This window comes from Phascolarctos cinereus, unplaced genomic scaffold, assembly GCF_003287225.1.
Source record: "Phascolarctos cinereus isolate Bilbo 61053 unplaced genomic scaffold, phaCin_HiC Scaffold_4;HRSCAF=312, whole genome shotgun sequence".
In the NCBI taxonomy this organism is placed as follows: Eukaryota; Metazoa; Chordata; class Mammalia; order Diprotodontia; family Phascolarctidae; genus Phascolarctos; species Phascolarctos cinereus.
The window spans coordinates 28,894,730-28,921,565 of NW_027555847.1; the positions used below are offsets into that span (position 1 = coordinate 28,894,730).

A 26,836-nucleotide genomic window follows, 5' to 3' on the forward strand; every position below is an offset into this window, starting at 1 on the left:
CATTATTGAACATAGCTTCTGTATTGAATAGATGCATCTACTACTAAGCTGAGTGGATCCATATTGTACTTAAATTAGTCAATTCACTGGGTGACTTCTCTGATTTTCATCTTTCAAACTGTTTGTCTCTTCAGCTAGACTTACTCCTCAAATAGCAACTATAAAGTCCATCACTTCCGCCTTCAGACCTAGCTAATGCAATTTTGAAATGTCTCCTTTCAATTTTCTTTCTCTTCTCTTCTCTTTCTGGGTTCAGAATATGAATCCTCTTTGTTAAAGGACCTCACCTCAGTTTTTTATTAATAATTAAAATTCTCATCTACTGTTTATAATCAGACAAATTACATTTGTCCCATAATCATATTGCAGTTCTCATGTCCATCTCACTCCATTATAGAATATTCAAAATTCAGGAACCGCTTGGCTCAGAACTCTCAGTCAGAGAATAATTGCCTCAAAAATAGTGTTCTACTAGAATTCGTAGAGCAGACAATTTAAGAACAAATCTTAAAGGGACAGTATATATAAATACATATGCATTTTACATTTAACATAACTATTTACATTTAATATATTTAATTATGGAACATGAATGGTTGATCTCTCCAGGCTAGGGAAACTGTTATATGTATATGTATGTGTATGTGTGTGTATTTATACACATATGCATGTTCATAAACATATATTTGTATATATTTGTTATTATTACATAACTTTATTAAAAGCAGCATGGAGTTGTGGATAGAGAGCTGGCCTTAAAGCCAAGAAGACCTGGGTTCAAGTTCTATCTCAGACACATACTTGCCATGTGACCTTAGACAAGTCATTTAATTTCTCAAAGCCCAAGAGAACAAAGTATTAGTTGTAAAGAAGGTGCCAATTCTCATTGATAGAGGGAATTTCCTCTGCTAAAATCATAGGGTGGTAGATCTGGAAGTAAAAGAGAGCTTAGAAATGGTCTAGTCAAGCCTCCTCATTTTACAGATGAAGAAACTGAGCTTCAGTAAGGACTAATGATTTGCCCAAGGTCATAGGCGCTAATCACCAAAAGCGAGAGTTTCTTATACTAATAAAATTCCTATTCTTATTGTATAAATTATCACTCACCGATGCTCTTGTACCATTCATTACTGTTTTCTGTGGGTAGAAGGGAAGGAACCACCGGTGAGGAATACACTGAAAATACTTAATGTGCCAAATAAAGGATTTTAGATTTTATCCTAGAAATAATAGGGAACCACTGGAGTTTATTAAGGAAGGCGGTGACATGGTCAAACCTGCACGAAATCACTTTGGCATTTGAATGAAGAATGGATTAGAATATAGAACATATGAGGAGGACCAATATGGAATGAGTCTGAAGTGATAAGTTGCAGCCCTCTGAATCTACATTCCAAAAAGTGGAGTTTCATTTTCCCCTAAAGCAGGAGTTCTTAATCTGGGGTCCACAAAACTTGATTTTTCAAAATCTATACATTTTGGCAACTGTTTTTCATATAATTGGTTACCTTTACTATCCTGTCTGTTTTATTTTATTCACTTAAAGACATTATTTTGAGGAGTCCATAGACTGCAGGAGACTACCAAAGGGGTCCACGACTCACAAAAAATCTAAGAACTGTTGTCCTACAGGCAATGGGGTACCAGTGAAGCTTAAGTAGGGAGATTTTGTCAGGGAATAGCACTTCAGACTTTGTGGATTGGAGAGGGGAGCTTGAGGCAGAAAACCAAGTTAGGAAGCCAATATACAAGTCCAGGTGAGAGGTGGTAGGGTAGTCATGTGAGTGGAAAAAATTGTCCATTCAAGTGGAGAGCAGGGAGGTGAAAGGAGTGTTGTTTGAACATTTGGAGGGCAAGGGCAGCTAGGTGGAATGGTGGATAGAGTTCCGGCCTTGGAGTCAGGAGGACCTGAGTTCAAATCTGGCCTCAGACACTTGACACTTACTAGCTATGTGACCTTGGGCAAGTCACTTAACCCCACTGCCTAGGCAAAAAGCAAAAAAAAAAATTTGAAGGGCATAAAGAAGTTTGTTGAGAATAGAACAAAATTTTCAGTGGACATAATGAAATAGGGCTGTAGACCTCCACCATCTTTTCCAGACAAATTACCAGCTAACCCGACCTGCCCCTCTTGTATTTGTGAAGATGATTTTTCAAACCCAAATGTAAGACGTCACATTTATCCTTAACCAATTCCATCTTATTAGATTCAGCCCAATATTGTAACCTATCAAGATGTTTTTTGGGTCTGGACTCTGTCACTGGGCACTTCCCAGCTTTGATCATCTGCACAAAGTTCAGCGGAGGTCAAAGTGAATTCCAGGAAAGCCACCCTTTCTTCAATTTCAGATTTGTCGTGAATGTTACAGAAAACAAAAAACAAAAATCTTACCCTTAAATCTGTTTGGCTAGGCAGATAAAAGGAAAAGCAAATGCAGGATGCAATGGAACCTCTTAAAAAAAACTTGCCTAAGATATGTCAATAGAGACTTGCGATTCCGTGGATTCCGAGGTCTGTTGTAGAATAATTTCGATATGGTTTACATTTTGGTTTCAACATCTATAAACACAGTGACATCAAGAGAGAAAAGGCCAGAGGAGATAAGCTCTTATGTAAATAGTTTAAAAGGAGGGGCCCTGCCGCTACCCAGGTCCAAGATTCTGTGTTTGATCTAAGAGGCGACAGATTAAACAGGATCTCATCTGATGGTGGGAAAGCATTACCAGGTCTCAGGAGGTAGTGGTGTCTTGTCTTTATTTTCATTAGCCATCTATATTGACTAATCCCTGGGTTCCTTCTGGGCTCAGGTCAAGTGCCACCTTCTTTGGGAGGCCTTTCCTGGACCTGCTACCTCCCCCACACCCTCCCAGCTACTAATTAAGGGAATCTTGTGTTTTATTTGTATTGTCTTGTTTACACACATACCTTATACATAGAATAATAGCTCCTATTTATATAGTGGCTTAAGGTTCACAAAACACTTTACATATGTTATCTCATTCAATCCTCACAACAACTCTGTAAGGTGACAGCTATCATTATACCCATTTTACAAATGAGGAAACTGAGGCTGAGAGAGATTAAGTAATTTACCCAGCTAGTGCCTTCCTGGCTCCAAAGCCAACGCTCTAGTCACTGCCCATCTAGTTGCCCTCTACATATCAGAGGCAGCATCATGTAGTGGGTCTCCACGGGCATTGGCGTCAGGAAAACCTAAGTTCAAATCCCACCTCAGACACTTGCTGACTGTGACTTTGAGCAAGTGCTATGGACTGAGTGACCTCTAAGGCCCCTCCCAACTCCAGACTGATAACATTTTGATTCTATGTTGTCTCCTCTATTAGGATGCAAGCCTTCTGGAGAGAAGGGGCTACATTATTTTGTCTGTGTGTTTCCACCCACTGGCACAATGCCTGACACAAGTGGATGCTTAATAAATGCTTACTGATTGATTGGCTGATTAGATAGAGTTCACCTAAAGTACCTATACAAGAAAAGTCAAGTGGCTGAAGAATAGCTGTCCAAAGTATGATATGCAGCTAAACAGACAACACATAGAATTCATCCATCAGTGCATTTATCTGGACATGCAACTGGACAATTAGTCGAACTTACAATTAGGTAGAAGGAGAAGTTGATCTTTGCCTCTCTATGGTTTCCTTCCAATGCCTTTTGTTCTGTCCTCTAGGGTCAAGCAAAATTTGCCTGTTCTGTGATAGACTTCTTTTGGGCTCTATTTTCTGCTAACAGACAACATAGGGTAATGGGTTATCGGACTAAAACTAATCCATGCTAATGTATCACGTAGCACCACAACCTGGTTAAAATGCACCAGTTTCTGAGGACTGCTTGAAGATGGCAGGAATTTCACGCAGCTGTTAGGACCAAAAGGGAGCTATTTTAGGTCAAACAAATGTTTTGGCACCATGTGTCTGCCAACCACAACTCTGAAGATGATCAAGAAGGGGAAGGGGATAGGACAATGCTATTCACTCTAGCAACATATGGGCTAATATAGACTGGAGAGGGGACTCAGGAACATTGTCCTTCCAGGCTCCCAAGAAGCACTCAGCAGGAGCATGGGAACCTAGGACAGCGTTCAGGTAGAGAGACAGCTGTTGGGATGGAGAAAGACGAAACCGAGCCAGAAAACTTGGCCTTAGAAGAGAAAATCTAGTGAATGATGAAAGCATCACATTAAGGGCTATGTTAGATGCAGAATGTTAGGATGCAAAAAGATCTTGACAGTTTAGAAAGTTGGGCTACATTTTAATAAGATGAAATATAATAGGAGTGAATGAAAATTACCAGGGTTGAATTAAAACCCTCAATTTCAAATGAAAAAATAAAAGACCAACAGCTAGATAGCAATTTATATGAAAATGACCTGAAAGTTTTAGTAGACTTTGACGTCAATGTGAATCAACAGTGTGATGTGGTAGCTGTAGAATCCAATATGGTCTCCACGTGCATTGATAAAGGTATAGCGTCCAGGCCTGAGGGTGGGCAAGGTACGTGAGGGTCCCAGGGGACTCTGACTTATTCACTCTACACCTGGAGCACTGTGTTCAGTTCTGGAAAAGGAATTTTAGGAAGTATGCTGGTTGGCTGCCGAATGTCCAGAGGAAAGCAACCAGGACTTGTGAAGGATCCGGATATGATGCCATAAATGGTAACAATAACAACGAGCTTTTACATAATACTTATTATGTGCCAGATGTTGTGCTAAGATCTTTGAAATTATTTCATTTGATCCTCATGACAACTCTGGGAGGTAGGTGCTGTTGTTATTATCCCCATTTTACAGATGAGAAAACTGAGGTAGAGATTAAGTGATTGGTCTAAGGTCATACAGTTGGGAAGTCAGGTCTTCCAGACCCAGACCCAGTCCTCTTTCCACAGAGAGCACCTAGGTGCCATGTGAGGATCAGCTGAAGAAAATCAAGATATTTAGCCTAGAACAGAGAAGTGAAGGAGTGGGGAGTGAAGGGGCAGTGGAGAGGGAGTAAAGGAGCATGATGGCTGATTTCAAGCATTTGAGGATTGTTTTATGCAAAGGGATCAGACTTGTTATGCTTGGTTCTAGTGGCCAGAATTAGGAAAAATTGAAAAGGGGAAAATGTAGACTGTATGTAAGTGTAGCATGGCTTTGGTACCCCTATCCCCTTCTCTCCAAGGCTCTCCTTCCAGGTGGGCCCACTCACCCTTAACTACATCACACTCTAGCAGGAATGAGCATTTGACCCAGAAGGAGGAGATATGTCTATGAGAAACTTTCTCAGGAACCAAGGGGTTACTCTGGTGAGGTGGCCACTCTTCTATTATTTTCTGCTGTAGCTCCTAAAAACTCTTTGCTGTACTGCCATTTAACAATTCACCCAAGATGACCCCCATAACTCTCAATCAGAAACATTTACTAAACACAAGACAAAGAAAGAGTCGTAACAACACAACGTTCTGTCTCTAAGTCTGGGACGCATTCCTGAACTAAGGCACATACGAGATCTTTGGGGGAGTATGAGGGAGTATGTGTGCCTGGGGCAAATTATAACTTGGTCACTGGACCTGAATGTTCTTTATTTCCTTTCATGATCAGTATACATTCGCATTCACTGATGGGAGGAGCCCCTTTTCCAGTGGCTTCTAGGCTCTTGGTTGCTGAGATAGCCTAGTTACTCTCTTTCAGCCAAAGCAGAAACCCTAAGCCTGGGATCTACAGAGCTCTTCTAGGTCCCTTGATTGGACACAGAGTGGTTTTCAACTTTTAGGCAATAAGTAGCAGTGGGGAGAAAGAAAGGGTAAAACTTTTCTTCCCTCTATGGCCTCTAGTTTACTGACTCCCTCCCTGTTCAGTCAGTTCTTCTAAGCAGCAAAGGCAGAAAACTTTTCTTTCCTCTTGTCAGTTCTTTCAGCAACGGATGGCAATGTAAGCTCTGAGCTCTATTCCCAGACACAACTTGTGAGAGAAGGCTCTATCCCAAGAATCTGATCTTAGATGATGCCCTGAACTCTATGCCCAGTTCAACAACCTTACTGGTCAAAAAGCAAAATCTTGTCAGTGAGATCACTCACCTCCATCTCATGATGACCAACCACAATCTTTAGTTCTGCCAGCCAATCTAACTATACCACATACTTTTTTTCCCCATTGTTACTATACAGTTTTGGGAATCAAAGAATTATACCTCAAAGTCCTCATGCTAATCATAAGCAAATAAGATGTTGGGAAGCAGCACTCTTATCTTAAGTGTATTTTCTCTGTGAGACTGCTTTTTCCATCTTTCCTTCATAACTGTCCTTGTTTCTGTCCCTTTATTTAACAAAACTGTCCATGTCTGGAAATGTACTGGAAAGGTACTCTCTTTCATAAGGAAAAACTTCCTATCAATTAAAACTATCCCAAAATGAAAAGAGCTGCCCGTCACCAGGTCTTTAGGGGGTAGTTAGATGAGACAACCTTATGGGTTTGTTGTAGAGGGGATTCTTAAAATCCCAAGATTGCAAGGAAACTCAGGGGTCATCTAGTCCTATCTGGACCTGTACAAGAATCACCTGCATGGCGTATGCAACAAATGATCATCCAGTTTTCACATGATGACCTCTAGTTAGATACATATTGGACCACGTGGCCTCTGAGTTGTCTTCCCATTCAAAGCTTCTGTGATTTCACTAAGGCTCTCTGAAGTAGGCAGTGGCCATGTTCCTAGTGTCCATTATAACAGTATTGTCAAGGTTCCTGTAATGGTCCCTCAGTTACCAACTATTGTTAATACTTACATGCTATAGCTCCTCTGGTCATTTTATGCCACATTAGAACTTCAGTCTTTGTAGCTACAAAGAGAAAAAAAAACCTATTTCTTAGATGCCAAGAATCATTATCAATATTTTTCATTACCTAGGAAACCTTTTACACCATAGAAAATGTCACCGTAAATAATTCTGCACACCCACTGAGTTAGGAAAAGAAATTGTTGAAAACCACGTCCAACCCAGGCCATCTGCGGGGATGGTCATTGTAATTCGCTGTTTCCATATTGCTCCCAACCCACACCGATTAAGTGTGTTGGGAATCTGACAATGGTTTCCTGATGGGGAAATCACTTTGAAACACAGAGGCCAGTAGTTAAAGTCATTAGTTTTTGAGGATGGCTACAAAGAAAATATTTAGTCAATTGTGCAGTAAGTATGGATTTGCCAACCCCTGGGTTAGGCCTAACTGCTCGTTCAATTGCTTTTTAACACTTCCTTTGCTAAATGGACTCATGCTTGGTGGGAAGCTGACAACAAACCTTCTTGCCTTCGACAGGAAAAATCAAGCTTATTTAAAGCCACAGGACGCTGTGACTCAGATGCTGAGTGAAGAGTCTGACCTCTTTAGCTACCAAGAGCTATTAATTTGTGTGCGAGGATTGGAGGGAGGGGGGGTATTGCAAATTAGCTGGGCAGAGCTTGGCTAACCTTTCTTTTTTGATCTAAAGGTGTTTACTCATGCAGAAATCCAGAAGATGGCATAAGTACAGCATCATTTCTAAGTGCTTCAATGTCATCTTAAAAGGCAACCTGAAAGGGAGTGTGGAGCAAAGGAAAGCTAGCAAGTAAAACTCTCTGTGCTGTGGAATCTGGGTTCTTGAGGTTCTTAGACCACACCAAAGACATAAGGTAGGTCATAGGAAAGGAAAAATACCTGGAGAAGGAAGTCATGACAAAACCATTAAATTAAAATTAAAATTAAAATTAAATTTTAAATTAAAGTAAATTGAATTTTGTTTGCTATGTGATTCAGGTTTCCCGTTTCCTACAATACTCTAGGAGACATAATGGGGTAATGTCCAAGCAACATTGGACAAATCTCTTAAATTCTCTGGGTCCCAGTTTCTTTCTCTATAAAATAGGGGGGTTAGGTTAGATGTCCCTTCCAGCTCTAACATTCTATAATTCCATAAAGGTTTTCTTTGCTTTTTTTTTTTGTGAGGCAATGGGGTTAAGTGACTTGCCTCGGGCCACACAGCTAGTAAGTGTCAAGGATCTGAGGCCAGATTTGAACTCAGGCCCTTGTGACTCCAAGCCCAGAGCTCTATCCACAGATAAGTAGGAGGAGAACCAGGAGAGAGTGGTGTTCCAGAAACCCATAGAGAAGAGATCATCAAGGATGAGAGAGTGATTAACAGTGTCAAAAGTGAGAATGGAGAAAAGGCCATTGGATTTGCCAATAAGGAGATAATTAGTAACCTTGGAGAGAGCGGTTTTAGTGGAATGATAAGGTCAAGAGCCAGATTGTTAGGCATTAGGAAGAGAGGGAGAGGAAAGACTGTGGAGGTACCTATTGTAGATGGCCATTTGAGGAGATAAGCTACAAAGGGCAGAAGAAACACAAGCTGATAGTTATGGGGAATAGAAAGATAAAATGAAGGTTTTTTTAAAGATGGGAGAGAGGTGTATGTATTTATAGAAAGTAGTGAAGGAGACAGCCAACAAGGAGAGATTGAAAATAAGTGTTAGAACAGGGATGAGAGAGGCGACAGTCTTATGGAGGAGACGGGATGGAATGAGATTGTTTGAACAAGCAGAACAGTTAGCCTTGGTAAAGAGTGAGGCCCTTTCATCATGTGAGAAAGGTGTGAAAGAGAAGAGAGGGGAAGGAGGTACCTGAGTGATAGATGAGGAAGAGGGGAGAAGAGGGACATACCTTTGTCAAACGTGGAGAAAGTGGAAAGAGGTAAAAAGTGTGTTGAAGACTCTTCCTTCAACTTCTTTTTCCCAAATGTGGCTGATACTGTGTTCACCTGAGATACCCCTGACTGCTAGGTCCACAGTTGCATGAAGGTATGGTGAGGCTCAAGGTCATTTTGACTTGAAGGATCTATCTAGACACTACACTTTTTGTGCTCCCACACAAAGAATCACATAGAATTTCAGAATTGGAAGGGATCTTAGCGGCCTTCTAGTCCAACAAACACCTGAAAAAATCACCGTCTTTAATGTGCTTAATAATGGGGGTGGTGATGACCAACCCACTAGCTTATAAAGCATCTCATTCCACTTTGGGTGTTGATATAACATCTAAATATGCCTCTTTAATGCTAGTTCTGCTCTATGGGGCCAAATACCACTCATCTAATCCATCTTCCATGACAGCCCTTCAAATACTCAACACAGCTCTTTTATTCCCTTATCACCCCCACCCCAAGCCTTCTTTTCTTCAGGAGAAACATCTCCGCTTTCTTCAGTTGATCTTCATATAGCACAGACTCAAAGCCCTCCACCATCCTGGCTGCCCTTCTTGGAACACCCTCCCACTTTTAGAATACATTCTAAAATATGGTACCCAGAACTGAACACAAATCTACCTGTGACTCACCCTAGACACTATACCTCTCGCTGGAGCCCAAGGTTGCATTAGCATTTGGCTGCTATAACACTGTTGGATAACATTGAACCTGAAGTCAGCTAAAATCCCTAGCTCATTCCAGATGAACTGCTGTCAAGCCATGCCTCCCCCTTCTTATGCTTACGAAGCGGATTTCATGGGCTCTATTACACTTCGTCTTATTAAATTCTGATCAGTTTTCTAGCCTGTCAAAATCTTTTTGGATCCTGACTGCTGTCCAGTGTTAGCTATCACTCTTAGCTTTGTGTTGTCTGCAAATTTAATGATGATGTCAATGGAACGCCTGATCCTTGGGTATCATGTTGCCAAACTACCCAGGAAGAGTTGAAGGGCAATTCTAAGTCCATAAAGGGAAGCTGGCTACTGGGAGGACTTGCACAGATTCTTGTAATACACTTTGGAGCAATTGCTTTATTCTCAGTTCCGTCCCCCTAGGCTAACACACTGGATCATCAACTGTCCATTGGGTCAGAAACGACCAGCCCCTTCTCTTCAACCCATTCTCTTTGCTCCACTTTTCTTCTAGTCAATGGCAGGCAAAAGGAAGTGAGCTAAGAATTTCTTTTTCACACACTGGGAGGGTTCTGGTAAACTGGTTGGGAAATAGTACTATTGAAGATTATAACATCAAAGCCATAGAGCTGGAATGGAGCCTAGAGGTCATTCAGTCCAGCCTCTTTATTTGACAGATGAGGAAACAGACCCTCAGAGATTAAGGGGCTTGTTCAAGGTCATAGAAGTACTAAATGGCAGAGATAGGATTTGAAACAAAATGTCTTGCCTCTTAATCCAGCCTGCTTTCCATGGTACCACATTGTGTCTCAAATTGACATGTTAGGAGAAAATTGCTCCCTTGCAAAGAAACAACTGAAGAGAAAACCAGTAACCCCCACAACAGCCACACTTTCTCTAAAACTAAAGGAGAAAGTCATGCTGCTTCTTCTCTAGGGTTATTACAACATCAGGACATAAAGAAACAAGCTTCATTTGAAGATGCTTTCAAATTACATATATTGCTTCCAGTTACTTATATTTTTGTCTCTCATATTTTATGTTATTTATTTATTTTTTGGTGAGATGATTGGGTTAAGTGACTTGCCCAGGGTCACCCAGCTAGTAAGTGTCAAGTGTCTGAAACTAGATTTGAACTCAAGTCCTCCTAGACTACAGGGCCGGTGCTCAATCCACTGCATGCCCCGGCTGCCCCATGTCTCCCATATTTTAAACATCTCCTTTGTATCCAGGATTCTAGAGGACCTTCTTTTGAATAAATTGTAGCACACATTTAATGAGAGTAACACAAGCATTCTTGTATACATTGTCTTGGTGGATCTTCAGTAGAACATGAGGTCAGTGGTATAGGTGATATCATCATTTTACAAAGGAGAAAATTGAGGATCTTCATTTTAACCCCCCCAAAAAAAACTGAGGGTTTAATGAATCACCTAAGGCATTGTCAATAATAGTAGTTGACATTTATGTTACTTTAAGGTCTGCAAATGTTTTGTGTATATAATTTCCTTTGATCCTCATGACAACCCTGTGAGATGGATGCTATTTGGTTCTCATTTTACAAATGAGGAAACTAAGCTCTGAGTTGGTGTAATTTGCCCATGGTTATTATGACTTAGTACATGTCTGTGGAGGAATTTGAACCCAGGTTTTCTTGTTTGTCAAGTCTAGCATTTTTTCCCCTCTATGACACCCTGCCTCCCCAGCAGGTAAATCAAATATTGACTCTCTTGATAAATACTGCAATGGTGGGGTGGGGGTGGTGAGCAAAGTTGCTCGACAACTCCTATTGGTACCCTTCACTCCGCTATTGACTAATTGCCTACATGGGCTTTCCAGTGTAAACACTCCTCCTCTGCTCTGGGAAGTTGTATCAAAAAAATCTGAAATTCTTTCTATCTTTTGTGGCTCTGAGTCCCCAGTCTGAGACACAACCTTGGCAAAATACCTCAATGTTAGGTCTGTCCCTCTGCCTCTGGGGATGTTTCCAATTAATTGCCTCTTCATTTGAAATAAGTAACACCCAACTAACAAAGACCTTGATTGAACACTGTTTATGAAGATAAAATAAATATTTAAAACAAAGACTTCCCTATGCCCAGAAGGAAAGGCTTCAGACTTTCTTGAGGGAGCCCAAGGAAAGAAAGAAGATACAAGATTACTCCCTCAAAGTCTGTAGCTGTGTGGGGTACTAGTTTCAACAACATGGTTTCTGTCCCAGCCCTCTGCCAGCAGATCTGTCCCAGCAGCTTGCCTCCCAGAGTCTTGGCTTCTTTCTTTGTGGTAACTGCGTTTGCCCACTTCCTTCCCAGCTCCATGTGGCTTTTCACAACCTCCCTTTTTCCTGCTCCATGTGTCATCTAAGGTCTTGTCAAAAATGAGGCTCCTCTTTGAGACCCTCTTCTTGTCTCAAAGAAGCAACTTTTAAAGGTCACTAGGAAGTGTTCTGTCATTCTTAATCCTATGGCGTTCACTCAAGAGAATCATTTATACTTGGTAAAGGGATCACTTGGTATAGCCACAAGTTGACAGTTTATTCTCTCTTTATTTGGCCCACGTTCTGTGATTAGATCAGGGAAAGACAGACTTCCTTACTTATATACTAAAGCTGGGGTATGAATGCAAGTCTTCTGATTTCCAGCCTCATGATCCCTAATTAGCCTAGTAGATTTTTTTAATTAAATAAGAAGTTCATAGGATTATAGATTTGGAACTAGAAGGATTCTTAGAGGTCATTGAAACCAACCCTCTCATTTTAATAAAGGAGAAAACAGGAGTGGCACAGGTGTCAAAGATAGGAGGAAAGAGAAATGTGTAGTCATTGGGCCAAGATCTCACAGGTAGTAAATGGGAGATGTAGGATTCTACTCCAGGTTTTCTGACTCCAAATCAAGTGGTCCTTATACTACATGACAGCCCTTAGCCCAGTGCCTGGCACATAGCACGTACTTAATAAATGCTTATTAACTGCCTTAGATAAGAAGGAAAAAAAAACCCAAAAGGTTAAATGAGTTGCCTAAACCCAAACAGCCCATTAGTGACCACACTAGGACCAGAACTCAGATTCTCTGACCCCCAGTTCAGGGGGGTCGTACTGCTTCTGGTAGATATCCCATGGAGGATCTGAGAACTGAGAGAACTGGAAACTCTGCATGCCCAAATTCTGTATTTGCCCCCGCTGTGTACATAGAGAAGCTTCTGCATGTCTCCAAAACACCGGGGAAAGCCTGCATGCTAGGTGAATAAAAACTGAGAAGCCCAGAGAGCAGGAGGGGAAAATACAGAGAGAATAATCTATTTTAGGGGCAGATTCTTGCAAGGAAGTGCCTTTTTCAGAAATAGTATCTGACTTACAAAGAGTTCCTACCTACCCCTACCCCAAATGATTTCATGTCTATTACTTGCCACTCAGAACACTCTTGCCTATTACACCATGTTATGAAATGATGTTATAAAGCATGTTATCTATAATAGGCATAAAATGGTCAAAAGAAAACAAACTGTGGAGTCCGAGGACCTACCTCTGATTCTTGCAAGTACCTCTCCATAGCATAACTAAAACATATCCATGTATCTACTATTTTTAGTGGGCTCCACAGTATTTTTACAATAACCTACCACAAAAAGTGGTTTACTGTATATGATCTTTGTATTTAATGTATACTAAACTCTGGACATCTCATCTCTCTAGTTCAAACCTGGCCTCAGATACTAACTCACAGTGCTTGACTTTGTAAGCATTCAATAAATACTTGTCAAGTAGTAAGCAGCATCAGTGAAGAGAGAATATTCTGTGAAGCCTCATCGTATCAACTGATTTTGATTGAAGACTTTTTTCCTTATGACTTGCTTCCCATCCTATCCATTTCTTCAATACAGAAAAGGGCCACTGCATTACATAAGATGCATAGAGCAGGGTACTGGACTCACACTTTCACTGGGATATGGAACTCCCAGGTGAGGAAAGTCCCTCTATCTATGCGTATTGGCACATTCTCTGGAACGTATAGCCTTAGACAATTGAGTAACGTGCAGAGGCATTGTGTCTTTTCCAAGGTCATGTAGCCAGTGCATATTAGAGGTGGGGAGAGGGACTTTGACCTTCCTGGGTTTGAGGCCAGCTCTTTAGCCATCACTCCATGCTGCCTCATGGTGAGGCATTGCCACCAGAAGCATACAGAGGCTAATAAATAATGCATATTATAAACATTTCTTTGTCACAAATGAGTCAGTGTATCTTAAGCAGTACTTGAGGGACAAAGTTCTTTTCCTAAGGCAGAAAGGACATTTTCTCCCTCTCCTGCCTCCCCCTCCCCGACCAACAGAACAGCTTAAAATAGAATGAGGACATTTCATTTCATTTTATGCAAGAAGTGTGTGCCTGGAGGCTTGTGTTCAACACGAATTTGGTTAGATCTGATATTTTAAATGAAGTAGAGAAGGTACCAAGCACATCTTAGACATTCAGTGTTTGCTGGTTGATTGAAAGATCAAGACACACAATGAAAAAGATAGAAAAATCATAGATTTAGAGCAGAAGGGACCTTAGAGGTCATTATGTCTAATCCTCTTCATTTTATAGGTAAGGAAACTAAGGCACAGGAGGCTGTGGCTTGCTTAGGGTCGCATAAGAGTAAGGGTTTGAGGCAGGATTTCAGCACAGGTCTATGTTCATGTCCAGCATTAGTCACTGTGCCTGTTTTATCTCATTTAGCTCATAAATTTTGTCCATACGTGTGTGTATGTATATGTATCTGCTTACATATACATACACATATATTCATGTATGCACACATGCATATATATATGCATGTGTGTTCTCAAAATAGCTTCACATGTACAAACAAATCAACATTTTTTTAAATTTTGGAAGCAATGGGGTTAAATAACTTGCCCAGGGTCACACAGCTAGCTAGTAAGTGTCTGAGGCCATATTTGAACTCAGGTCCTCCTGACTCCAGGGCTGGTGCTCTATTTACAAGGCGCTGCTTAACTGCCCCCACAAATGAACATTTTAATGTATTAGAAGAGGCAGTGAGGCATACAGAGGACTTGGAAGGCCAGAAAGAAGCACAGACAAGTAGGACAGCTTTGAAAATAACAAATTGAACTTATTATACACTTAAAAAAACCAAGCTGCACAAAATGGAGATTTCAGTTTCATGTACAATCCTGTTTTTCTGCTTTATTTTGTATATGGAAAAGTTCATGTTAGTTGGCATTTGTGAAATTGAGGAGGGGGTAGAGAGAGGGAGAGGGAGAGAGGGAGAGAGAGAGAGAGAGAGAGAGAGAGAGAGAGGAGAGAGAGAGAGAGAGAGAGAGAGAGAGAGAGAGAGAGAGAGCGAGCAGAACTTGGAGATTTGAATTCATATCCCACCTCTGGCATTTACTAGCTGTGACCCTGGGAAAGTCATTGAAATTCTGAGCCTCAGTTTCCTCAGCTATAAAATAAGGATTTTAATATCTGTAATCTCCCTTACCTCATTGTTGTGAGGCCCAAATGAGACACTGTGCTTTGCAAAATTTAAAGTATTATCTAAAGTCAGTTTTTATTGGTTATTTTTATATTGAACGGGGTTTATCCAGAGATCATTTGTTTACAATGCAAAATAATCCTCATGAGGAAGAAAAATGGTAGTTTGGTGAGAGAATTCGCCAAATACTTAGAATTTTTATAAGACATGTAGGGAAGACATAAGTGAGAGTGGGCAGTAGAGGATGAATATGACAGTGTAGCACATTGGAATAAGAAATGTCAGGGATTTTACTAAATCTCAGAAAGGGATGAGGTTGATGAGAAAGTGGTCACCAAAAAGGCATTTTTTTTTTTTTGGCTAGGCAACAGGGTTAAGTGGCTTGCCCAGGGTAACACAGCTCGTAAGTGCTATGTGTTTGAGGCCAGATTGGAACTCAGGTCCTCCTGAATCCAGGGCTGGTGCTCTACCCACTATGCCATCCAGCTGCCCCCTAAAAAGGCATCTTCTAATGCAACATTGGGAAAAAAGAAAAGCATCAAGGAAAAGAGATGAATGTTGGCCAAGGTAAAAGGTGAAAGAAATGATAATTGTAATGATTTCATACTTTCTCGATGCTCCTGTGTGTACAGGGCTGAAGAGGACTGCCAAGGCCATCTAGTTCAGTTCCTTCATTTTAGAACTGAGGGAACTGGGAGTCACGTAGGCAGAGATCTTTAGGGCCAAGAGATGGGATTTGAACCCAGGCCCTCTCATTCCGATACCAGTTTTTCTTTCTACTAGTCTCAATATTTATAATCAACTTGAGAACAGGGGTTGTTCTGCTTTTGCATTCTCAGCACAGTGCCTGGCACACAGTAGTTACCTGATAGATGTTTGTTGATTATTTAATGGTTTTCTTTTTTTAACAGGGCTACTAAACTGAATGGAGGAATGCCAAAGATATCATTTACCTAGATTTGGGCAGGACGGTTCAAAAAGTATCTGTTTCACACTACTATAATGACTCACTGAAAGCCAACCAGGATGGTTTTGGCTTTTGTTTTCTAAGAAACTCCCCCTCAATTTATCACACACAAACATCTGTAGGGTAGCATTGCTTCCAATGTTCAGCAATTTTCTACACTTATGCACAAATCTTAATTCTGAGCCCAATTTCTCTCACTAAAAAGATCTGGCCCTAGTGTCCAGAAGAAACGTCTACTGGAATTAGGTGTCCAAAGGAAGACCAGGGGAAAGGCTCAATGACTTCTTTCCCTAGGGAATTAGAATAGCAGTTAATGTGATTAGAAAAATCTGAAAGCCATCCCAAAAGAGAAATATGGAAAACAACTAGAAACACAAATAAAAGTCTAGCAAACATACAGGTTGCAAATGGTCGGATGTGGTCACCATATTTATTCATAATAGATTTTAATAATGCCTTAATAATGGAAAATAACACATACATACATGGAGTATAATTTTCCCTGAAGTTTTGCTTGGGCTTGGAGAAAACTGTCCAACTTTTCCTATCTCTTTGGTCCTTGGAATCAGGGAAAGAAATCACAACCCAAAGGTCCTATACATGAAGGCCTTGGTGATATTGTCTTCCTTCTGGTCAGGCTGGACATACAGAAGGATAAACACCAAGTCTTTGGCACATCCGTATCCGGAAGTAGTCTTGTACAGTTCGTTAATGAAAAGTGATCATCTTGGACTCCATAGCATCTTTCTGCTTATAAACTCTAATCCCTTAGAGCATCCATGGAACCTGGATTGTCCCCAGTGACCCAGGGCCCCAAAGATCAGGATATGGGCAAGGATATAAATAAAAATAGACACTATACAATATACATGACCCACATCACTGGTTCTGTTCTTTAGCATGCCACCCTTCACCAGCCACTGATTTCACACTGGTCAGTGGGAGTACTCTGGTAATTAGCTCATATTTTTAGGTTGTATTGGCAAAACCATCTGACCACATTAGTTTTCCTGGCATTGTGGATTGTGGCAGCTCCATCAACCTCCATTTCGATTTGCAGGGAAATCAAGGTACCATGTGCAGAAGCAAAGTAGTGAGTGATTAATGACAGAAAAAGGACGGATTCTACTCACTTAAACAAAAAAAAAGTAGTTGTTCACAACAGGATAAACATTTGATCATTTGATTTTATCAAAATGATTTTTTTGTCCATCCCAAGTTTTCCTTCCATTCCTCCATTTTTAGGTCTATCTTCTCTATTCTAATCCTAAACATCATTGAAAAACATATGTTAGCACCAACACAGTTGCTTTTCACAGAGAGCATGTGAAATTGAACATGAACTTGACATAATTAAAAGCCTGTATATTCTGTGATACCAGTCTGTTACTTACTGCTTTAAGTACGAACTGCTATTTTCCTAGAAACCATTCCATTAAAATGCCAAAAAAAAAAAAAACGCGATCATGTAGCACCTTAAGAGGGGTGTGGTTCTGCTTTTTTAAAAAAATTACAAAAAAAAGTATCAATACAAACAATGTACAGATTGAAAGTAAACCATAATGTACCGTGATAATAATACAGGAGCACTTTGTCACAGAACTACGTATGATGTAGAGTACGTAAAATGCAGTAGTTTGACTGCAAAGGACGAAATGAGCGCAGAAGCAGCCGCAATAGAAACATTTTACGTACAAAAATATTAAATCACAATAAATAATTTTAAACATAAATATTAAACTTTACATCATTAGGATATTCCACATATATATATATGTTTATGTACACATGCACACACACACATAAGTCTTCATGCACACACATACACACACACACATACACACACAACCAAATTTAAGGTGGAGGTATTGCATTATGATCCTTCATCCATCCCATAATGGTTTCCTTTTTAGAGCACCTGTAAGGAAAAACAAACAGATATTCTTTATAATGTATACAAATGCTTTGCAAACTTTAAAGTCCTCTTCTTCTGATGATGATGACGATAATGAGTGCTAGCATTTACATATCACTCTAATGTATAAAAAGCACTTAAAATATTATCCCATTTGATCCTTACAACTATCCTGGGAGGTAGGTGCTATTATTATTCTCACTTTGCAGATGAGGAAACTGAGGCAAACAAAGGTTATTGTTAAATGTTTGTATGTGTGTGTGTGTGTGTGTGTGTGTGTGTGTGTGTGTGTGTGTTTGTATAATCCACATCATATTGCTTACCATCTCAGGGAGGGGGGAGGAGAAGGATAGAATTTGGAACTCAAAACTTTTAAAAAAAATGTTAAAAATGGTTTTAACATGTAATTGGGGAAAATAAAATATATAATAATAAACTACGTGTATATATATATATATGTTTAAGATAGATAATATTCTGCACTAGTTGTATTCTCATTATCTTCTTATCATTGAATCATTTCAGTCATGTCTAGCTCTTTGTGATCCCATTTGGGGTTTTCTCGGCAAAGAGACTGGAGTGGTTTGCCATTTCCTTCTCCATCTCATTTTGCAGATGAGAAAACTGAGGCAGTTAAGTAACTTGCCCAGGGTCACACAGCTAGTAAGTCCAGATTTGAACTCAGGTCTTCCTAGTTCCAAGCCCAGTGCTCTAACCACAGCACCACCTCGCTGCCCCCATTATTTTCTTAAGCAACTGTCAAATGTGCAACTCTCCCTACTTTTAAAACTTGCCTACTCTTGGGGGGAGCTGGGGTTATTCAGCACCTAGGGGAACTGGAATGTCAATGACCTTAGAAGATATCTGGTCTGAGCTGTCTTTGAATATCACTAGCAAGTGCTCATTCAGTGATAATCCCCTCCAATCCTGGACAGTTCTCATTGTTAAGGCATTTTTCTGAAACTTTCCCTGATAGCAACCACTTCTGTCTTCTGGGCCAAGGAAGACTAGCCTATTCTCTCCTGCCCATCTGCCAGCCAGCTCCTCTGGAAGGCTTCTCCATGCTCAGCAACCCCACTTCTTTGAACTGATCTTTCCGTGAGGTGGTTTCCAGTTTTCTCAAGCCCCACAGGAGGCTTTGGTCTTCCTCTTTAGGGGACAAGTAGCTGAAGGAGTGAAGGAATGACATGGATAGATCCTGCCCAAAGGTCCTTGCCTGTCCCACACCCCCTTCGCCCTTGATCGCCAAAGATGGACCCAGTAACAACCTACCATTGTCAGAGTACTCGCACCTCCAGGCCAGTTCCAGAGGATGGCGTGCATTTCCCGCAGTATCCGCCACATTTCCCCGTGACTTTGGTGCCATCCTGAAAGGAGATGCATCATGTTAGGTCACCATCTTGGTGGTATAGTGTTTGCTTATGTGCAGGGATAGACCTTCCCAGAGACCATCCCTGCTTCCTTTTTTTTTTTTTAAAGTTCAGAGCTTCCTGAAAGAAACCTGCTAAACAAAGAAATCAAAGACCCATTTTTTTCAACAACTCTAGTAGGCCAAAACACCATTGCAATCAAATAAAAAATAAAAAGATGCATTTTGTTAATCAATTAATCAAGCAACCAACCACTGAAATGATGCAGTGTGCTGCCTACTTCCTGATAGAGAGGTGATGGACCCAGAGGGAATATTAAGGCATACAGGCATATATGCTTCATCTGGAATTGTGGCTGGTCATTGCATTGATGAGAGTTACAATATTGCTATCATTGTATAAACTTTCTGGTTCTCCTCATTTCACTTTGTATCAGTCCAGACTAGTCTTTGTATTTTTCGGTTTCTTTGAGATCATCCTTCGGATCATTTCTTACCATACAACAGTATTCCATCATATTCACATATTACAACTTGCTTGGCCATTCCCCAATTGTTGTTTCCAATTTTGCCATTGAAAAAGGAGATGCTATAATATTTAGATCCAAGTAGATCTCTTTCCTCTTTCTTTGAGGATGATAGGGTTTAAAGCTAGTAAAGACCTCAGAGGTCACTGGTTCCAACTCTCTCACTTTATAGATGAAGAAACTGAGGCACAGAGAGGATAGATGACTTGCCCAGGGTCACACTGCTAGTAAGTGCTTAAGGTAGGATCTGAACCCAGATTTTCTTAATGCCAAGTCTGACACTCTACCCACTACACCATAGGTTCTCTTTTGAGGCATGTCCTCTTAGGCTTTCTATTTTTTGATGGAAATGTTCCATCCCCTAAGAGTGATGTTCTTATGAACTTAAAAAAGCAGAGAGGAGTTGAAACTAATCAAGAATGGGTTCTCCTTGCACATTGGTGGCACTCTTCCTTTTCCTAGTCTCCACCTCCAAACTGACCTCCCTTTTCCTGTTCATACCTGCCTGTCACAAAGAGAGGGCTTAGAAGAAACAGGCAGCCCTGTTTCAGGGGAGATCTGGGTTTTCTGATAAGTTAGAGGAATGCAAATGGTCATTTCTGAGATGAAAGGGATGATTCTAATAGAGAAACCTGGGAAGACTTTGTATGAACTGATGCAGGGTGAAGTGAGAAGAACCAGGAGAACAATTTATGCAATAAAAACAACCCTAGAAAGACAAACACCTTCAAAAGACCCAAGAACTCTGATGAATTCAATGACCAGTCATGATTTCAGAAGAAGATGCAGCATGCCAACAACCTTCTTTCAGGTAATGGAATCAGGATACCGAATGAAACAAATAGTTTGCACGTGGCCAATGTGAGGATTTATTTTAATAAATTATGCATATTTACTTTCCCCATGAAATTTATAATAGCTCTTCTTTAAAATTTTAACATTCATTTTTTTTTAAAATTAGAGTTTCACATTTTCTCCTTCCCTCTAGCTCCTTCCCCAAAGCAAACAATATGATAACCATTATACATGGGAAGTCATGCAAAACATTTCCATATTAAACATGTTGCAAAAAAAATTGCAAGAAAAATAAAGAAAGTGAAAAAAAAAGCCTGCTTCAATATACACTCAAAGTTTATCAGTTTTCTCTTTCTGGAGGCAGACAGAATTTTCTATCATGAGTCCTTTGGAATTGTCATGGATCATTATATCAATCGAAGTAGCTAAGCCTTTCAGACTTGATTACACTATTGCTGTTACTATGTACAATGTTCTCCTGGTTCTGCTCACTTCACTTTGTATCAGTTCATATAGGTCTTTCCAGGTTTTTCTGAAATAATTCCCTTTATCATTTCTTACAGCACAATAATGTTCCATCACAATCCTATATCACAGCCATTCCTCAACTGATAGGTATCTCCTCAATTTCCAATTCTTTGCCACCACAAAAAAAAAAGCTGCTATAAATATTTTTTACATATAGGTGATTTTCCTTTTTCTTTAATCTCTTTGGAATATAGGCCTAGTAGCAGTATTGCTGGGTCAAAGAGTATACCTAGTTTAATAGCCTGTTGGTAACTATGCAGATTTGTTGTAAGAATTTTCTTTTTCTTTCTTTTTTCAATTACGGGAAAAGGAGGAGGAAAAGAAATAAATATCTGTAAATTTTTTAAAAAAAGTTTTAAAGGGTCATTTTTGAACCATGACAGAAGAAACGCACAACAGCTTAGAGTTGGACAAGACTTTGGAAGCGGTCTAGTTGAACTGAAACCTAAATTAAAAATCTCTGCAACATGCCCAACAAACGGCCATCCAGGCTCTGCCTGAAGACCTCCGATGACAGGGAACCAATGCCTCCCAAGGCAGCTCAGTCCATTTTTTGAGAACTATAATTATTACCATTTTCATCCTTAAATTAAGCCTCAATCTCCTTCCTCAAGCATATAAGGAATCTCATTCTCTGGAGGAGGGGTGATTGCATGTACTTATGTGATTCAATTCCCACCTTCTCCAAGGCGCTTTCCCTGTCTACTACACTTTAATCATCCAGTAACCCCTACCACTTAGGACTTAATTATATATCTACAATCACAGAATTGCAATAATTACTCCTGATTCTAGAGGTCCACAGTGGCACATGGGATGCCATTAGTTCAAGGTCTAGTTCTCTTTCTGCTAAGTCATACTCCCCACCCTCCTCTCCACTCCAATTCACGATGGATTTTTTTTTATCCCATTAGATTATCGTGTATTTACTTATATTGGTGTATGTTGTGTTCCCCAATAGAATATGAGTTCTTTGATGGCAGGTATTTTTACATCCCCCAGCATCTAGTATGTTGTCTCTGCTCTAAATACATTTTTATTTCATTTAAGTCATCAAAGTCATTTAGATTTATGTGCTTTTGTGATGTTCAGCTAAGCCTTACTAATTTTGGATTCTATGACTTTGGAATTCAAACAAGAGGCTGGTTTCAAGTTTACCTTTGCACTAATTATGGAAGGAAAAAAAGCCTTGCTAAGCAAATGGATAGGACAAATGAGATTAGAATTAGAGGGAGATCTGTATGAAAAATATACTTTTCTCTGTGTGACCCCAGGCAAGTCACTTAACCCCAATTGCCTAAAAAAAAAAAAGAAAAATATAGTTTTCTAACACTGGGTCACACCCTATCCCTTATGCTTTATCATCTATTTCCAGAAGTTGAAGAGCAGAAGGCTAACTGTCCACCTGTCCAAGAAGAAGAAAAAATTCAGAATCACATAGTACTAAGTAGCCTAGTATTTGATATACCAAAGATTTCAATTATTCAGGCAAGAACTCACTATTTGACAAAAATGTTTAGGAAAACTGGAAAGCAGTCTGGCAAAAACTAGGTATCGATCATCATTTCATGCCATATACCCAGATGAGCTCCACATGGGTACCTGACTTAGACATATAGGCTGACGTCACTAAAAAATTAGATGAGCACGGGAGATATTATCTGGCAGATCTATGAATGGGGACAAGATATAAAGAGAATTGCAGAAGATAAAATGGAAAATTTTGATTACATAAAATTAAGAAAGGTTTTTGCACAAACAAAACCAATGCAGCTAAAATTAGGAGAGAAGCAGGTAAATTGTGTAAAAAAAATTGCATAGCAAATTTTTCTGAGACAGTTCTTGTTCCAGAGATATATAGGCAACGGATTCAGATGTATAAGAACAAGAGGTATTCGTCAATTGAGAAATGATCAAAGGAATAGGAAAAAAAATTTTCAAAAGAAGAAATCCAAGCTATCAATAGCCTTATTTATATAAAAACACCTCTAAATCACTAATAATTAGAGAAATGCAAATTAAAACAACTCTGAGGTACCACCTCACACTTATCAGATGGGCAAAATTGACCAAAAAAAATATGACAAATGTTGGAGGAGCTTTGGGAAAACAAGAATATAAGTGCAATGTTGATGGACCTATAAATGAGCCCAGCCTTTCTGGAAAGCAATGTGGAACAACAGGCAGAAAACTATTACAATCATGTATACTTACCATTACTAAGTCTAGACTCCAAAAAGATCAAAGAAAAAGGAAAAGGACTCATATGTGCAAAAATATTTATAGCGGCTCTTTTCATGGTGGCAAAGAATTAGAAATTGAGAAGGTGCTCATCCATTGGCAAATGGTTTAACAAGTTATGGCATATGAATGTCCTGGAATACTACTGTGCTGTAAAAAATGATGAGGGGGATAGTTACAGATAAACCTGGGAAGACTTGGATGAACTGATACAGAGTGAAGAGAATGGACTCAGAAGAACAATTTTTACAATAACAACAATATTATAAAGACAGAACAATTTCAGTGAAATTGTTTACCATGAACCACTTGTGGTGAAACATGGTCCCCACCTCCTGATAAAGAAGTGAGAGCCTCAGAAGGCAGATTGAGACATATTGAATGTTGGACATGGCCAATTGGGAAAATTGTTTTGTGTGTGTTGTGTACAACAGGAGTTTTGTTTCCTTTCTTTCTCAATGGGGAAGGAGGATGAAAAGAAAGTGAATTTTCATTTGTAAAAAACCCCAAATAATTAAAAATTTAAAAAATATGAACTTTTAAATGAGAGTCCTTATCACTTAAACTACTTCTACTTAACTATGTACACATGAAAAACCACATGGATAAAGAATGCCTATTGTCCAGACTATGATATACAGTTTGATGGACAGCCCATAGAGCTCAGTTGCTGGTACCTATATCCTGGCCAGTCACAGCAAAGAGACAATGAACTGGGCCCAGAACTGAGGAAGAGGAGAGAAGGTTGGTGCATATTTTTGAAACTGTACACTATTTTTAAATGGCTCCAAGCTGCTCAATGAAACAAAAACCCATGTTAGTAATATCAATATCCTTTTGGTAGGTAGCTAGCGTGTTGGATTTGGAGTAAGGAAAACAAGAATTTGAATCCTGTCTTATTTATTATATGTGTGACTTAGGTCACTTAACCTTTCTCAGCCTCAGTTTCTTAATCTGGAAAATGGGATTAATAATAGCACCTACTTTACAAGGTATTGTAAGAATCAAATGGTCCAATATTAAGTGCTATATAAATATAATAATAATAATAATAATAATAATTATTATTATTATTATTCTGGTGTTGCTCTGAGTTATAAAATCCCAGTTTCTTAAAAATTAAAGTTGAAGGTCATCCAAAGGACAATGGAATGGCACATAATGGGCACACCCGGGTATCTTAATTGCTCTCTCACTCACCCCACGTATCCAATCAGTTGCCAGCTCTTGCATTTCTACCTTTACCAGCTCTCTCATCTATGACCGCAGTCTTTCCCTCTGCAACTCATTCTCCACATAATGCTAATATAACTTTCCATAAGCACAGATCTGACCATGTCTCTCTCTTATTCAATAAATTGCTGTGGCTCTCTATTGCCTCTCAAATAAAGCATAAACTCTTCTGCTTGGTTTTTTAAAGCCCTTTACAATCTGGTCTCAATCTAACTTTCCAGGCTCATTATATGTTCCACCCTAACATGCACTATATGATCGGCCCAAACTCTGATCTTTACACATGGCGCTTCATTACCCATCTCTGTAGGGGATATGGTCATGGATTTTTGGATGAGTTGAAGTACTAAAATTTCCTTTCCTTTTCCCACTCCAATTTCTGGTTCCTCTACCTTCTTGAAAACTTTGAAAAGCAGAGAAGGCAGTATTCATTACAGTATCAGGCTAAAAGACTAGTCTAAAACACATGGTGTGACACAATTCTACAACAGTATCAACCACCCTGTGAAGATACAATATAATAATAATAGCTAACATTCACATAGTACTTGAAGATTCACAAAGTGTTTTAAATGTGATCTCATTTTAACCTCTTAACAAACTGCTATTATTTCCATTTTATTGATAAAGAAACTGAGGCAGATAGTTGTGTAACTTCCCCAGAGTCACATAGCTAGTATGTGGCTGACAGAAGATTTGAACTCATGTCTTCCTGACTCCAAGTGCTGCATTCTAACTACTGTGCAACCCAAATCCCCACAAGTTGGGAGTAGACTGGGAGATATAATGGAAAGACTATTGGTTTTGAAGGGAGAGGATCTGAGTTCAAATCCCACCTGTCAGTGACCCTCTGTGTGATCTTGGGGAAGTAAATGAAAGTCTCTGGTCCTTGGTATTTTCATCTCTAAAATGAGAGGTTGGATCAGATGGTGTTCATGGTCCTTTTGTGCTCGAAATCTAAGATTCTATAATATCATGGTCCAATAGAAGGAATTAAGAGTCTGGAAGACCTGAGTTCAAAGGCCTCCTCCAATACCACTTAAGCACTCTCAGTCTCAGTTTCCTCACCTGTAAGAGGGTCACAAAAATAGCCATAGTACTGACCTCACAGGGTGGTGGTGAGGCTTCAGTGAAAAAAGTCAAGGAAACAAGAAGCATTTATTAAGTGCCTACTACATGCCAGGTAGTGTGGGAGAGACCGTAGTGAAGCACTTTGCCCACTTGAAGCCTCTGTGATCATGTTTCGGCATTCCTGGAAAAGCTCACCTGTCAGCATCAGGCCCCAAGCAGCCTGACACCCCATTTGTGTTCCTTTTTTCTTCATTACACTATTTTACCAATGTTCATAAAAGCAGAACTCCATCCTGCTAATTACCGGCATGTCTGGGTTGTGGGCTATTTCCTGCTTTTAGCTTCATGGCTAAGTGGCTTCCCTAATTGTTCACATCTCATTGAAGAATTTACCACAGGAGAAGCTTGATTAGGGGATGGGGGGGGCAGCAGTCAGTGCTTTGCATTTGATTTAATTATCAAATTCTCTTCTCAGCCTTCTGCAAAATGGTTTGAAAGGTGGTGCAGGAGGGGAAAAGCCACAGTATGCTTTCAGAGTGATGGCATAGTTATGAGTGTGTGTGTGTGTGTGGGGGGGTGCTGAGGGTGGGGGAGGGGGATGCTTACCGGTGACTTTTTAATTTCAGAGACAGCGTAGTTCCCTTGTGAGACCCATCTGGAGGCATCTGTTAACGACAGGCCAGTTCCATAAAGATTGATGCTAAAGCGTCCCTGAAACAGACAACCAAAGAAAATTCTCAGTTCAGCCTGACTTCCTGTACTACACAGAAGGAGATGTGGCTGGATGGAGAAGAGATCTTGGGGGTGTTGACATAGGCCATCAGACACACCCCACTCATTTTACAAATGAGGAAACTGAGGCTCATAGACTTGCCCTGGGGTACACAGGTAGGATTTGTATTCATGTCTTCCTGACTCCGGCACCAATGTTCTCTTCACTGAGCCCAACCCCCTCATTTTGAACATGAGGAAACTGAGTCCCAGAGAGGTTAGGCAACTCACCCAAGGTCACACAGGTAGTAAGTGAAGGAGGTTGGATTTGAACCCAGGACCTTCCCAGATGAGAAAACTGAGGTTAGAACTAATGTACTCTTCCTGTACTGCACTGCATTTGCCAAATGAGGATCTATATCCTCAGGAATTACAACAGTAAATGGCCATTATAATTATTCTAATAAGATCTGAATGTCCCGTGTGTTGTTCCAAGCTCAGTATGACTCTGCTTCCTAAAGGCAGCCTTGAGGAAGAAGTGTTTTCTTGCATATGGCCAGCAGAGGGCACCCTTGGTCCACCAAGAACAGGCTTAATGCCTAAA

At 40.0% G+C, this 26,836-nt stretch overlaps 1 protein-coding gene across 1 annotated transcript in view; it reads right to left on the reverse strand.

The window, feature by feature from the left end:
* Window positions 1–16,237: 16,237 nt before the first annotated feature.
* Window positions 16,238–26,836, reverse strand: part of ADAMTS9 (ADAM metallopeptidase with thrombospondin type 1 motif 9) — a 191,988-nt gene continuing 181,389 nt past the window's right edge. The window contains 3 exon segments of the mRNA XM_020978321.2: window positions 16,238–17,760; window positions 19,030–19,124; window positions 26,128–26,232. Coding sequence (XP_020833980.1) covers window positions 19,035–19,124; window positions 26,128–26,232 — 195 coding nt within the window. The 3' untranslated portion in view covers window positions 16,238–17,760; window positions 19,030–19,034.